Source organism: Macaca nemestrina, chromosome 5 (assembly GCF_043159975.1).
Source record: "Macaca nemestrina isolate mMacNem1 chromosome 5, mMacNem.hap1, whole genome shotgun sequence".
Taxonomy (NCBI): Eukaryota; Metazoa; Chordata; class Mammalia; order Primates; family Cercopithecidae; genus Macaca; species Macaca nemestrina.
Window position 1 is genome coordinate 127,342,015 of NC_092129.1, and position 15,186 is coordinate 127,357,200.

The window sequence follows — 15,186 nt, forward strand, 5'->3', positions numbered from 1 at the left end:
GTTTGAGGGTTCTGTATTCTTTGAAGTTACCTGAGAGCCACAGGCTAGGTATCTCACTCAGCCTTTGCTGCCCTGTTACCTCAGTCAGCTGGATGCTGAGCTTCTGAGTCTTCTATGCCCTCTAGTATACACCTTTGAAAGCAAGTCAGTCTCCTTTGTTATGGGGCTCCACAAAACCCATATGAAATTCCTATCACTCATTATTCCTGCCCCCACCCCTGGTACTCAGCAAATGGGAAGCCTCGTGCTCTTTCTAGAGACCCAGGAATCACTGTGTCATCTTTGTAAGTTATTTTACTGACCAATGGAGTCCAATTATTTGAGTTACAAGAATGTTTAACTATACATGTAAACATTACCGAAGACATGAAATCACTCCAACTGCAAATGGGGAAGTGGAAAAAAAGTTATTTAATGAAAGATAAACATGAATTTAAATTAGTTTTGAATAATTAGGAATGCTTCAGGAAACATCATGCGGTGAATAGTCAGTTTTCTATGTCTATAATGATTTTCAAAAAAGCAACTTTCACCTTTCACTAAAAATGATTCTATAACCCACTCCAGTTAATGGATCACCCTCTACTAAGTTGTTGTTAAGCTAGAAATCTCAGTGCTTTCTTAATGGTATTTCTTTCTTCAATCATTCCTCATTCATTTAGACAGTATTTTACCTTATAAATGTATCTCAAATTATTAACAACAATCTTTTTTTCTTCTGCTTCATTTTAAATAGTCATCACTAACGATTTGATGTATTGCACTAATTTTCTAACAAATGTTTCTACTTACATATTTCTCAGCCTCTATCCATCTCAATTATTGCTCCCTTGCTAGGAAAATTAGAAAAAAACAAAGTGCTGATGATAGCATGATTATTCATAAACCTTAGACAGACCTTCATTTCTTAGGGAATAAAGCTCATATCCTATAGCAAGGCACAGGGCCTCCCATGATCAGGAACTATGTTCCATCCATATCCCCAAAGTCCCTACAATAAACATCTCATTAAAATCTTGTTAGTACATACTTGGCACGTTCATTGTATGTATGATTTTCCACATTGCTTCTTCTCTGTAGAATACCTCTTCCCACACCATCTCCCACCCTTGTCAATATCCTTCAAAGCCCAATTCAGAGGCAAACTATTTCACAACATTTTCACTATCCCTCCTCTCCTCCACTCCCCTTCCTTGCTCCACTACAAAATAGATAAACTATCTCACTGGTGTTTCTGAACAGTTTTGTTTATAATTCTCATAATAGCTACCACATTCTACTTTATATTAACGTTATTTGTATTAATGAATATCTTCTCTGCCAGGTCATTAACTTAATGATGCTAGTTACCAGTATTTGTTTCCCAGCAACAGTAGCCAACTCAGGCTAACTTAAACAGAAAAGGAAAATTTATTATGAAGACATAGAGGTGTCTCATGGAAACTTCTTGGAGAAATTATGCACACAAGTTGCGAACAGAGATTTAGAAGTCTTTTTTACCTGATTCTGAATCTCACCTTTACCTTTTACCAAACATATAACATTATGTATGATATTAAAATTCTGTGTCTCAGTTTCCTCAATTATAACATAAGCATAATAATAGTCCCCACTTCCAAAAACAAAGCTGGTGAGGGAATGAAGGTGGACCTTAGGAAGGACTGAAAATCTGTCTGAAATTCAGGCCATGTTTCTTTGATTCACCTATTCTTCACTTCTCATTTTACTAGAGATTGAATTTCTCTGCTCTTCATTATTCATGGAAAAAGTTACTGGTCCACAGTTCATTTGCTGTACATCTCACCTCTTATAAAGATGGATTCTGTCTTTGTCTGTTCCAAGTCTGGGTGAGAAGACTGTGATTGACCAAATTTAGGTCCAATCAGCTGCAGCCAAGATTAATAAAAGTCACTGAGCAGTTCCAGAAACCCTTCTTTATGAGAGGCACTTCCCAAGAGAAGAAGGTTTAAGGAGAAAACAAGATAGGTAGTGATCCACTCAAATGTTCCTTTATTTTTGTGTCCTCAAACATGTAGTGCTGTAGTCTTCAATTTTTACCACATATGCACCTATATGCACCCTAATTTTGATATTGCATACAGTATTGTGCCATACTCATTATTTGTTCAATTATGCCTTCAAGAATATTTGAATAATAACTTATTATGTTCTGGGTATTATGCCATATGCTGAAGGTATAATGGAATGAGATAAAGTGAAATTCCAGACATCATGAAGCTAATATACACTGCCTGTTGCTTTGACTATTTTTAAAAATCTGGTCTGTACATTCTCACAAGCCATCCCTAGCTTATTAATATTTATAACATTGCTCATTCTTTGTCAGAACCACTGTTTTCAATTCTTTTGTCTTTTAATATACTTTTAAAAAACTTATTAACATTTAGTTGTATTTTCACAACATTAGGCAGGTCTCCCACTAACATCTACCTTGGGACTGGAAGTGATTTACCTCCTACCTCCTGGTGAAATTCCAGGAACAGAAAGGCCTAAGTTCTATATCTATCACTATAACTGCTTATAACTGACCACCTACATGACTTTTTATTTATTTATTTATTTATTTGGAGATGGCATCTCACTCTGTTGCCCAGGCAGGAGTGCAATGGCACGATCTTGGCTCACTGCAACCTCTGCCTCCTGAGTTCAAGCAATTCTCCTTCCTCAGCCTCCCGAGTAGCTGGGATTACAGGCATACACCACCATGCCCGGCTGATTTTTGTATTTTTAGTAGAGACAGGGTTTTGCCATGTTGACCAGGCTGTTCTTGAACTCTTGACCTCAGGTGATCCACCCGCCTTGGTCTCCCAAAGTGCTGGGATTACATGTGTGAGCCACCATGCCTGGCCCTATGTGACTTTTGATAACGTCCAAAAGCACTTTGTTAAGAACTATGGGGCTTAATTCATTTTAAATCAATCAGTCATTAAACATATAAGGGATTTTGGCTAAATTATCTAGTTGAAAAGTCTGTGATTTGCAGATTAGTATGAAAAATACATGGGAACCTCCAACCTGAATAGATATTGTCAGTACAATATTGTTTATGATCTCACTCCTTCTCTTCCTACTCCTCTTCCCCATAACCATTAGTTCCATCCCCGTCTCTTCGTGCACACGCTGAAAACTATTGTGAGAGCAGGGCAGAGCTGAGTCTAAAAGAAGTGTTAGCTAGAAATGAGATGAACTCTTTGTAGAACTCTCAGCCAATGAACTCAATTACTGTTTTTGAGATTGGTTATTTTCTACAAAAGCTTCAGGGCCCTTATTCCTTTAACATATCTCTGTTAAGGAATATATATTGTCTCTCCTTACACCCTAACTCAAAGGACAGTTTTTTATTCTATTAATTTCCTGGCTCACCTCCTTGTTTCTGCCCTGGTCCCAAAACTCATCCTAAACTATAAGATTTTTTCTTTGTTAATTTTCTCCTCTGTTTGTGGCATCATTCCTTACTTCCATTTAATTAGTTCTGTCTTTTATGGTTTTCTACTTACATGTCTCACATAACTTCGATGTCTCTCTATTCACATACCCCCCTCAAATTCTTCCTCAACTCTCTTCTTCCTTTTATCACATGTCCTCTGTCTGCCTCTACATCCTTGTCATATACTTTTAAAATCCAGCATTTTGCTATGTGCCAACCTATATGATAAGCACATTCCATGAAAGATCTCATAGAATCCTCAACAAGCCTGCTAATTGATACTATTATACTCGTTTTACAGTTGAGGGACAGAGAGGTTGAACAATATTCTCAAAATCACACAGTTAAAATGGCACAACAGGTTCAAATGGAAGTCTGTCTTCTGAAACTGACTTCTTAAGCAGTAGGCTGTATGCTCTTCATTTGTTGTGAAATCTACTGCCAGCTCTACCCGCTCCTCTCACTCTGCTGAAATGATCAACTTCAAAATTTGTCAATGGCATGAATCCAGTGGATTTTCTCAGCTGTCATTTTCCTTAACCATCTGTTGCACTCATCACTGTGGTATGTATTTAGAGAAACTTTTTCTACCCTGGCTTGTGACAATGAACTTCCTCCTGAACTCCTTGTCTCTTTCATTAACTCATCTTCTTTCTCCCACATTCAAAAAGTGAGTGCTCACCAAAAACCAGGATTTGAATCTCTGCCATTTTTATTCTAGCCAGGTTCCTTCAGGGAACTCAGAAATGGAATAAGTCAAGATTAGATCATTTTTTCCTTATTTTTGATTGCTCTAAGAGATAACTGACTACCTAAAGTAAAAAAATGGTAGCAATATATTATGACTTTATCCATGTAAAAGTAACAGATAGGGAAACAAGAGCACAAAGGCTACATGGAAGGAATTGAGAATATACTGTTAGAAGCTCCTTCCCTATGTGTGACTGGTTATTTGAAGATAGATTATGGTTAATGAAAGATGTGTATTGCAAATGAGAGGACAACTACTAAACAATTTAGTGAAATCTAAATATTAAGTCAACAGAAGAGATCAACTAAAATCATAAAACATTCAATTAACAGAAGGCAGATAAGAGGAAAAAAATTAAAAATGTGGAACAAATAGAAAGCAGCTAGCAAAGTGGCAGATTTTAATCTAACCTTTTATCAATTGGCATATCTGTTCCAATTGGCCATGCTGATATAAAAACACACCTCAAAATGAATAATGACTCCAACACATAGATGTCTGTTTCTCACTGATTTAATAGCCCATTACACATGTTCCTGGTAAATGGGTGTGTTGTCTCCTCCAAGTGGTCATTCAGGAACTCAGGCAGCTTCCTGAGTTCCACCTTGTGGCTCACCATGCCCTAAGGCCTCAATGTCATCTGCGTTTGGCTATTAAAGAAGAAGAATCCTTGTAGTCTCTAAGAAGACTTGTTTTAGAAATGGCCTGTATCACTTTGCTTGCATGCCATCGGCTAGACTGTAGTCACATATCCATACCTAAGTACAGGGCAGCTTGGTAATGTCAGCTAGCTGAGGGTCTTGGAAGAAGAAACAGATTTTTGGTAATGAACTAGCTCTATCTGCCACAGATAAACAGTTCAGCCACAAGGTTAGAAATTTTCAAAATTTTTTTATCCATAAAAACCATCTTGGAGTTTGAAACAACAAATATACTTTACAAGAAAAATTCAGTTTTGGGGGTAGCACCTTTTTAGGTTCTACCTTTTTGCATTTTTAACTAGGACATCAGGTGATTCCAATAGTCGGATGATACCATTCTAAGAAATACTGCACGAGGCAGGAGGGAGCCACTGTGACTGAAGCTGGATATATTAACATCTGAGATGTTTCCAGGAAGATCTGTTGTCTCTCGCCACTCAAGTGTGTTCTGGGGACAAGTAGTATTGGCATAATTCAGGATTGTAAGTGACGCAGAATCCCAAGTACCACCTCAGACCTATTAAATGAAACCATATATTCATTACAGTTTGAGGAGCACTGGTCTAATTATTTTATGGCAAGATGTTAGAGAACATGGATGGCTACAGAAGCAAAGTGATAGGAACATTATCCAATCAACAACAGGCAAAAGCAGATGATTCTGAGATGAATCATCTATAGAATTTGAATGGAATTGAAGTCATGTGAGCCTGAGATAGACCAGCATACTTTTGGGGGTATGATAGTGGCAGAAGAAGGAAATGACTATGAAAAAATGTAGATAGACCTTTATTAATAAAGTTCATTTGTCCTAAATATGTGTGTGGTATATATTTATTGTAAAGGATTGGAAAAAAAATCTAGAAACACAAATAAATGGAACTATAGTTAGTATCATGTTCTTTTATATTCCATTTTCTCCTATTCATTTTTTTCATATATTTGTGTATATATAAGGTTGTACTGTTTATATATTTATATTTTATATTTTTTGTATATATAATATTGTATTATACAGAAATATTTTACTATTTCATAATAGTCAATCTTATGTAATTTATTAACTCTGTCTCTATTTTTGGACATTTAACCTATGAACTTATTTTCACTGTTAATATTGAGTAATATTACAAAAAAATTCATCCTCGAACATAAATCTATCTGAGTATTTCTGGCTGTCTTCTTGGGCTAGCTTCCTAGAAATACAATCGCTAGGACAACAAATATTTACTTTCTGAAGTTGTTTGCTAATGTTGCTAACTTGTGTGGAAACTTTTCAGAAAGTCTCATAAGAAAAGGAAGCTTTTTGATTTGTCAATGTTCTTTTCCTAATTCACACCCTGCCCCCTGGAGTTGTTATATGGATTCAATGAATCAATGCATCTAAAGTGTTTAGTAATATGTGTGGCATATAGTCAGTATTTTGTTAACTATTAATATCGTGCAGTAGCACATAGTTGTTAAACCTGGATTTGCATTCTTACCCTGCCTCATACTAACCATATGAAGCAGGACATAGCACTTACCCTTCATGAACCTCAGTTTACTCATCAGTAAAATGGGAATGCATTACTGACCACTTCAGGTTGACTTTGTGGAGCTTTATCATATGTGAAGCACATGGTACAATCCCTGTGAAAAAGTAAGCAATTCAGCAAATGTTCGCTAATAGTATTTATTATTTTTAGTCTTAAAGAAGTTGAAAATTTTCTTGCTTTTTTTTCTTACTCCCTTCAGTGTAGACACTCCCATTTCTGTCTCAATTTGAAAGTATCCAATGAAGGTAGAAATATAATCTATCTCCTTTTGAAGGCAAGGAGGAGGGAAGCATTTAGGAAAGCCAGTTTTAAAGATGAGAAGTCTAATTATTTTGATTAATAATCACATTAGCTTAGTCATTCCTCAACATAACTCTCTCTCTTTACATCTATATATAATCTCATTATTTACTTACCAATTTTTATATATACTCCTGTTTACTAAAACATTGACATTATTCGTGTATGCTAACTGTTCATTATCTATGGCTTACATATTACATATATTATGTTCCCAATACACATCAATGGCAAGTAGGGTTCTCTCTCAGGTTGTACAATAGCTCATATAGTATCTATTTAGTGTCTTGGTTGAGAAGCACCTCAAGGCAAGATCTGGGCTTATTGGAAAGGGTGCTCTGATAGATTAGTATTATTTGGCCTGGCCACTGGAGTACGAGTAATACTTCATGTATGGGTAATTTCAATCCTTTGGTAAGTGAATATTAGCTATGAGAAACAAGTTGAGAATAAAAATATTGGAAAATAAGCATATTTTGATATTTTATTCTACATGAATAGTCATGTTAAAATGAATAATTTTCACTTTCAGAAAATGTATTATTTTAAATTATATTTACCATTACTATAGATTATTAAAGAAAATACTGATCTTAGGGGATAAAAAATGTAGATGACTTCAAAAAAAAATCCAGCTCTAATTGTTTTTTGGGACTTTGGTAACCTCAATAACTAAAATTTTAGGTTTCATAAAATATTTTGAAAACATGAATATATAGATTAGAAATTTTGCAAATGATTTTTTTACTCCCTTTATTGTTATATTTATTCATTTTATTTGGGTTATAAGATCTTATAGCAACAAGAAAAAGTAGTGATGGTACTTTTAGTTAGCACATCAGCAACATCTGAGTATTAGAACGTCACACAGAATCGATACTCCCCAGAGCTCACCTAAGATTAGAGTACAGACATGATATGTTTATGATATATCTACAGGCGATTTGCTCTCCTCCAGAAAAAGTTGCCACTAGCATTTTATTCATTTCCCTCTGGCCTTAGGTCCAAGCACATATGCAGAGAGCTCAAGTAGACAGAGTACATATAACTGAATTCACAAGGTTTATGGTATCCTGGGCCACGGGGTTAATAGCTTTAATTGTGAACTTTGAGAAAAGGAGAAGCCAAGGACATCTCAGTCCTTAGAGTTATAATTATATAAATTTATTTATATATATGTTATATAAAATATATGTATATATTATGTATGTTACATGTTATATATAAATATTTAAATATGTTATATATATACATGTTATATATGAATATAAATAAATATGTATATAATTTAGAAAGCATTGGTTCCCTGAGCACTAGAAACAGTTGCTTCTCATTAGATAATCATAAGCTACTTCTCGGTAACAGCCGAAATATATAGTCACTTTAATTTATAATGCTAAATTCCGTGAGCTACAGGACTTTTATTTATCCCAAGACCCTGGCACAAAGAGTGTGCTTAATAAACACTTTAAGTCAAAGGAAAACTACAAATATGCTGAATATATTGAACCACATTTTCATGTGTTCTACACCATTAGTTAAGAGTGTCCTTATTTTAAATGCAGAAAACCTGTTTGCTTGATAAATATAAAACTATTTACTTATTTACAATTTTGAGGGACTGCAACACAGTGGGGTTGTAAATGTTTGACTTTAACTTGGTGGATTTTGGTGCTATATTGCCACCTTGTGGTTACTCATCTAAAAATGGACTTTTCTTCAAAAACAAAAATCAAAAATAGACAAAACAAAGAATAACTGTTTTTGCTTTTGTGATATATGGTGCAAACATAAGTTTGTGCTGTGTTCTTACACACACACACACACACACACACACACACACACACCACAAACCTGAGTCTGAAAGTAGTGATCGTGCTTGAAAAGTAGAGAAGTGGAACATCTTTCAAAGAGTAATCCTTTAATACCGAAAGTCTCTCATATAGGAAAATTAGCTAAGTGGCCTATTATTTTCAAACACACAATGATATGATTTTAATGGTTGAGTAAAAATGTCTGCCCACTCTTTGTAACAAAGAATAATAAAAAGAAATGTTTTTCTTCCTAGTTTTTCCAGAGCTTGTTTACATATTAAAATTATTTCTGATGAAATAAGGAAGTAGATATGAAGAAAACATACACAGTGAAATCAAATTTTCTTAGAAGACTATGACTAGAAATTTCCAAGGCATCTTGTTTAGAAATACGAGCATATAATTTAGTATAAGGATAACAGTATCATTGAGAAAAGTTTTATTTCTGAGAAGAAAATTACATACTTAATAAAATAGAGAATTTATGGGAAATTGCATTAATATATTTTTAAAGTGCTGTGATTTTTAAAAAAGAGAGACTTTAAAGGGAACTGATGCCTTAATATTCTCCTTTACAGATCATATATCCTTGAATAAACTCTTTAAAATTGCTTAAACTTTAAATCCACATACTGCTTTTAGAATTGAGTCCATTAATTTGTGACTAGAGCTTACTGAAAGAGAATCTGTGTCTAGAGCTAATCTGATACTAGAAAAGTCAGAAAGACCATTTTACAAGTCTTCTTCTTTTACTCAGATTCTGTCTGCTTGCACCAGAGTATGTTTGCAGATTAGTCTTGTAGTCTTAGATCCTAGAAAGATCCATTATTGCAACATACGAATACATTCAGAGTCTTGGATTTATTTACATTCATTTTCACTTATTTACTGTCATTTTACTACAGGCTAAAATTTCCAAAAAACTTTTATTTTTTTTACTTTTTCTGCTTAGGTAGGTAATTAACATTCATTTTGGAGGCATTGGAAAACAGAGATAGAATTAAAGTCAAATAAATTATCTATAATCACAGCACCCATGATCGCTACCGTTAGCACTTTATATATCTCCCAAATCCTTTTTGTTTTTAGAAAATTCTATCATGACTGTATGTACTGTTATAACATCTTCTAACCTCTTTTTCCCTTAATTGTACAGTTTAATAGCATCATTTTGTTTTATAGTTACACCATAAAGTTATTCTTCATTGTGAGACATTTGGATGGTTCTCAAATTTTCATTCTTAAAAAAACATACTGTGATGAGTCTTTATATAGATATGTGTGTGTTGTATATCCTATAGAAAACAAATATACAATATACATCACCCACATGCATTTATTTTTGTTATTTTCTTAGGATTTGTTAAATATTTCTAGAAAGGACTCTTTGATAAGGAACTGCTGGGACAAAGAATATTGACAAGTGAAGATTTATTACTAAATAATTGCTCACCCAAAGAATTCCAATTAACTGTATATTCCTACTAGTTTGTTTACCTTCAGTTCCAGCAACACTCCCTTTGACACTGATATTTACTGAACTATAATGTATACATGGAAATGTGTACAAATTATAAGCTCAATGAATTTTCACAAACTGATACTGTCAATGTAATGGACTCAGTTCAAGAAATTTATTACCAGCACCCTGGAAGCTCTCCTTGTGTCCATTTTTATTCACACTTCAAAGGATAATTATTAACTTCTCACTGATTTGATTAGTGTGGCCTATTTTAGGAATTTATCTAAATGAAATCATACTGTATGTCTTCTTTTGAGCCTGACTTTTTTCAAGCAACCTTGTGTTTGTGAAATTAGTCCATGTTGTTGAAGTTGTAGAGTGTTCTATATATTTGAGCTCTATGCTATATTGTTTCAAAGCCAGCATTCTTTAATTGTTGTCAGTCTGAAAGTGTAAAATGCGGTGTTACAGTTTTCACTCACAATCTTTGATTTAATGTGAGGTTGAACTTTTTTTTTTTTGGCTTCACTGGTTATTTATATTTGCTCTAGTGTGGCATTGGTCATTTATTGTTCCTCTGTGGTAATACTGGTTTCTCTATTGTAAATAAATCTTTCACTTTTGCCCAAGCAATAGGTTACATTGGCCTTTAGTTACAAAATAGAAGAATGACTGTTGTTTCCTCACTCTTTCCCAAAAGGCCAATTAAGACTAAAAACTGTTCTTTTGACAAGGTAACAAGTTTCCCTTCTGGGACTCCTGTAGTTGCGGGGTCTTGATCCTCAGTAGTGAGAAAAGGAACATGATATGTGGATTCCAGATCCCAAAAGTGAATTATCCACATTTCGGGCTGAAGCCGTTTCTCACCTATCATGCTGATTCCTCTGACTTTTGCTACTTTATACTTTTTTGGGTTTTTTTTCAAAACCTGCTTTTCTTGAAATGCTGACCAGTCCTGGTTAACTGTTTGCTGCCCCAGGGTACAAAGCTTCTCTAAAGTTAAAGCAGATCCATACCCCGGACTGATAAAGGGTGAGATAGATAAGAAACTCTAGGGGTTTGAAAATCACTGGCTAAGAGGAGATTCTAGGACAGAGATTCTGATTTAATTAATTTATGGAGAAGTTTGGACATTAGTCGTTTAAAAAGGGCTCCAGGTGATTACAGTGGGTTGACAGGATTGAGAATAATGGAAAATTCTGGCTCCTAAGCTGATACATTCAGGTGCACTGAATAGATCAATTTTAACCTATAAGTAAAGAAATGCCCCTGCCTGTTTATATCATGGCAGATTCCCAGAGATGGGACAACATCTTAATATTTGCCTTTTCCAAGCAAATATTATTTGTGGACAATGCCACAAATTTCACTTCTAAAGTATAATTCCCCATTCTTATTGCTTTGATTCATAGTAAATGAAAATTGTCCTAAAGGTACGAGTATTTTACTGCTGAATATGACAGCTTGTCAGATCATTATGTGAGAAACACCGTGGTAATGGAAAGAAAGCAATGGAGAACTTCCCATGTTGGAGAGTGTAAGAAGAAGAAATGGAGGTAGAGAAGACAGTCTATCCTTTGTAAACTTTCCTTAGGTCCCAAAGAATTCTAGGACTTTTTAAGGACTGTAGTTCTTCCTTTGTGAGGCTTTGTAAGTATCCTTTTCAGTCTTGCAAAGGAAACTCTAGGAAAGTGGTTGAAAACCCACGGTCCCTTTGGCATGCTTAAAGAACACAGGAGCCAACAGAGAGCTCCCAATGGCCAAATGTTGAACAGTTTGAGCAACAAAAGACATAAACTGGTATTACGTTATAACCCAAAGTGCAAAATAATTACCTATAATTAGCTATGAGTCCTCCCTAATATAAATACATGTTAGAATAAGTAAATATGAGAATGGACAAATTTTCCATACAGAAGAATTCAAATTTTTGTGTAGATACTCCCCACTCGTTAAGCATGAGCTATGCATAATGACATTTTCCCAAAACATACAATATGGAAAGACTGGGGGGAGACTATAGTGCAGATACCTGGCAGACACCACCTCAGCCAGACAATAAAAGTTAATATCAGCCATCATAATTCATATTGATATTGTGTATCCTTGATATAATGCTTTGAGGATGGCACTTTACCTCTGTGGTTCAAAACTCTATAACTCCAGTCTTAACAGGAGAAAAACTTAACCCATACTGAAGGACATTGTAAAAAATACATGACTAGCACTTTGGGAGGCTGAGGAGGGCAGATCACATAAGGTCGGGAGTTTGAGGCCAGCCTGGCCCACATAGTGAAACCCTGTCTCTATTAAAAATGCAAAAATTTAGCAGGGTGTGGTGGCACACACCTATAATCCCAGCTACTCCAGAGGCTTAGGCAAGAGAATTGCTTGAACCCATGAGGCAGAGGTTGCAGTGGGCCAAGATAGCACCACTGCACTCCAGCCTGGCTAACAGAGCAAGACTCCATCTCAAACAAAACAAAACAAAACAAAACTTGACTTATACTACTCAAAATAGTTTGGAGAAACTGTCACAGCCCATAGGAGGCTAAGGATACCTTACTACTAATGTGGTATACTGGTGAGCTCCCGGAACAGATGCTTAAAAATGTCTTTATAAATGTCATAGTCTAAAGAAATCTGAATATTGCATGGATTTTAATAAAAACATGTCAATATATGTTCTTTAGTTATGACAAATATGCCATAATAATATACGGTCTGACAAGCCAAACTTTAGTCAGGTTTCTAAAACTTCTAAGCCCACCTCTGCACTTCCTTGGAAAATCCAGTTTTAGCAATTCCTACTACATCAGCTTAGCAAGAACCCCTATACTCAATATCCAAACACTCAATCTGATTAGGTCTCTCTTCCTCCACCAACCCGAAGGTCATGTCTGATTACTCTGACCTGTCTTCAGCAAAAATCCTGGTAGGTCAGTTTAGCCAGAATTGCTTTCACTCCTGATGTTTTCTCCTAGTAATTTTTAATCCACTGACCCCCACCCCACCCCCGCACTATAAATTCTCACTAGCCCATGCTGTATTTGATTTGAGCACAGTCTCTCTCTCCTGCATTGCATGTGGTCCCTGTACCTATTGCAGTGTTCCTAAATAAAGTCATCCTTGCTGTGCTTTAATAAGTATCACTGAATAATGTTTTCTGTAACAGATGTTAACCATACAGAAAACTGAGTGTGCAATATACAGGAATTCTGTTTTATCTTCACAAATTTTGTGAAAATCAAAAACTATTTTAAAATTAAAAGTTTATCAAAAAAAAGTAAAGAAGGGAAGGAAGGCAGGAAGGAAGGGAGAAAGATTCCCACATGAGCAGCAGCCATCAGAATCTTGTCAAAATTTCAAATTCTCAAGTCACAGCCCAGACCTTCTGAACTCGGGGGATGTAAAGCAGCAACCTGTGATTGAGAACCATGATCTAGTTGGTTGACCAAGAGCTCTGCTTCCAGGTGCTACTCATTTTAGATGTGGTCGTGTTACTTTTTCTTTAATGCCCAAGAGTGAAGAATCAGATTAGGCTTTACTGTAACTTCTGATTACTGAATTGTTACCTTTCACAAAGGAATGACATGTCTGCCTCTGTTCTTCTCATATTGAGATTTGAACTCCGGGGCCCTTCTTAGACCCTGTTGTGCTCATGTCTTCCATAACTTCTCCAGCACACAGAGAACTCTTCCACCTCTGATATCCCCAAGCACATAATCATGTGCCAACTCTCATGTTTCCAGAGGCTACATAAATCAAGGCAGAGTGTAGATTCCCTGGAGACAGAAGACTTCACCTATCAGATGGTGACCTTGGGTAAATTGTTTATTCCCTCTGTACCTGAGTTTTCTTTCTGTGAACTGGGGACGGATGATACAAGAGTATCTACTTCATGGGTTTTGGGGAGAACTGTGAATTAATACACATAATTTGTTAATAACAGCATCCAGCACTTAGTGAGGAACCAAAAAATGTAAGCTGGTGTTACTGCTGGTGGCAAGTGTTTTGTCTCTTAAATACTTCTTCCTTCTCCCAAAGCAGTGGAGTTTTGTGTGCAAAACAATGAATGTCTCAATAAATACTGGATGAGTTGAACGGGTAAAGTGAGCCCACAAAATCCTACTTCAAACCCAGTGACTTCTCCCTCCCCCGCCCTACACCTACCAGTCATCTAAGGCATTTTGATGTTGAATTAGAATGTTGAAAATATTTCATGTTGCTTATAAAATGCTTTTAGAATAAAGCTAGAGAACTGGATAATATGTGAAAGTCTGGAGTAAATTAACCTTACTCTAAGCTTCACCACATACAGTTGAGCTGCTACCAACGAACAACACCATTTTACTTTTGATCAAAGATTATTCTAGTTTCAGAGAGCCTTAGCAGAGTTTCTGTTAGCCTCAAAGACAAAATTAGCTATAAAAGAAATAAGCACCCCGGGGACTGTTCTAGAGGACAGTGGGTAAGTGAATATGTTTGAATAACCAGTTCAGATTTTGCTTATTTGCTCTTTACCACAGGTTAAATCGAAATGCAACAATTTACATGCCATAAACACACAAGCTTTAGGTGGTTTGCTTTGTTTTCCAGATGGGAATCAATGTGGTGGACTCTGCAGTATCCGGATTAGGCGGCTGCCCTTATGCAAAAGGTGCTTCTGGGAATGTAGCCACTGAGGACTTGATATATATGCTTAATGGCCTGGGGCTCAATACAGTAAGTTACTTTAACATATTTTAATATTCATGCATTCCTTGCAGCTCCAAATTGCAACGCTTCTCAGATGTGGGAAGCAATTTTGAGGTCAAAGTTTTACTACACTTTTGCTATTTGCTAAAATGCACAGTGGGAAAATGCAATAAAAATTCTTTTGGGGTCTTTATAAAGTAACTCATTGCTATAGCTCAATCACCAATAATGCTACCAAGTCACATTTTTATAGTGCTTCATGACCTCTAAAGTACTTTTTCATGTATTATCTGATTTGATTTTATACACTTTGTGAGTTGGAGCCTGTGTCTTTGCTGTTACGATTGTTGAGTTTTGCAGTTTTGTTTTTTGCATGAATGTTTTTCTTGGAGAAAACTGAGATCTTGATTGTCTCACAGTGACAACTACAGCTTCTGGAAGAACTCCCAGGGCACTTTTTAAATGATCAGTGAA

General features: G+C 35.6%; 1 protein-coding gene across 3 annotated transcripts in view; it reads left to right on the forward strand.

Annotated features, from left to right (window-relative positions):
* The window catches only part of LOC105479546 (3-hydroxy-3-methylglutaryl-CoA lyase like 1), a 159,392-nt gene that overhangs the window by 126,781 nt on the left and 17,425 nt on the right, over window positions 1–15,186 (forward strand). For all 3 annotated transcript variants that reach the window (XM_011737548.2, XM_011737549.3, XM_011737550.3), the window contains one exon: window positions 14,614–14,739. In XM_011737548.2, coding sequence (XP_011735850.2) covers window positions 14,614–14,739 — 126 coding nt within the window. The remainder of the gene's footprint in view (window positions 1–14,613; window positions 14,740–15,186) is intronic.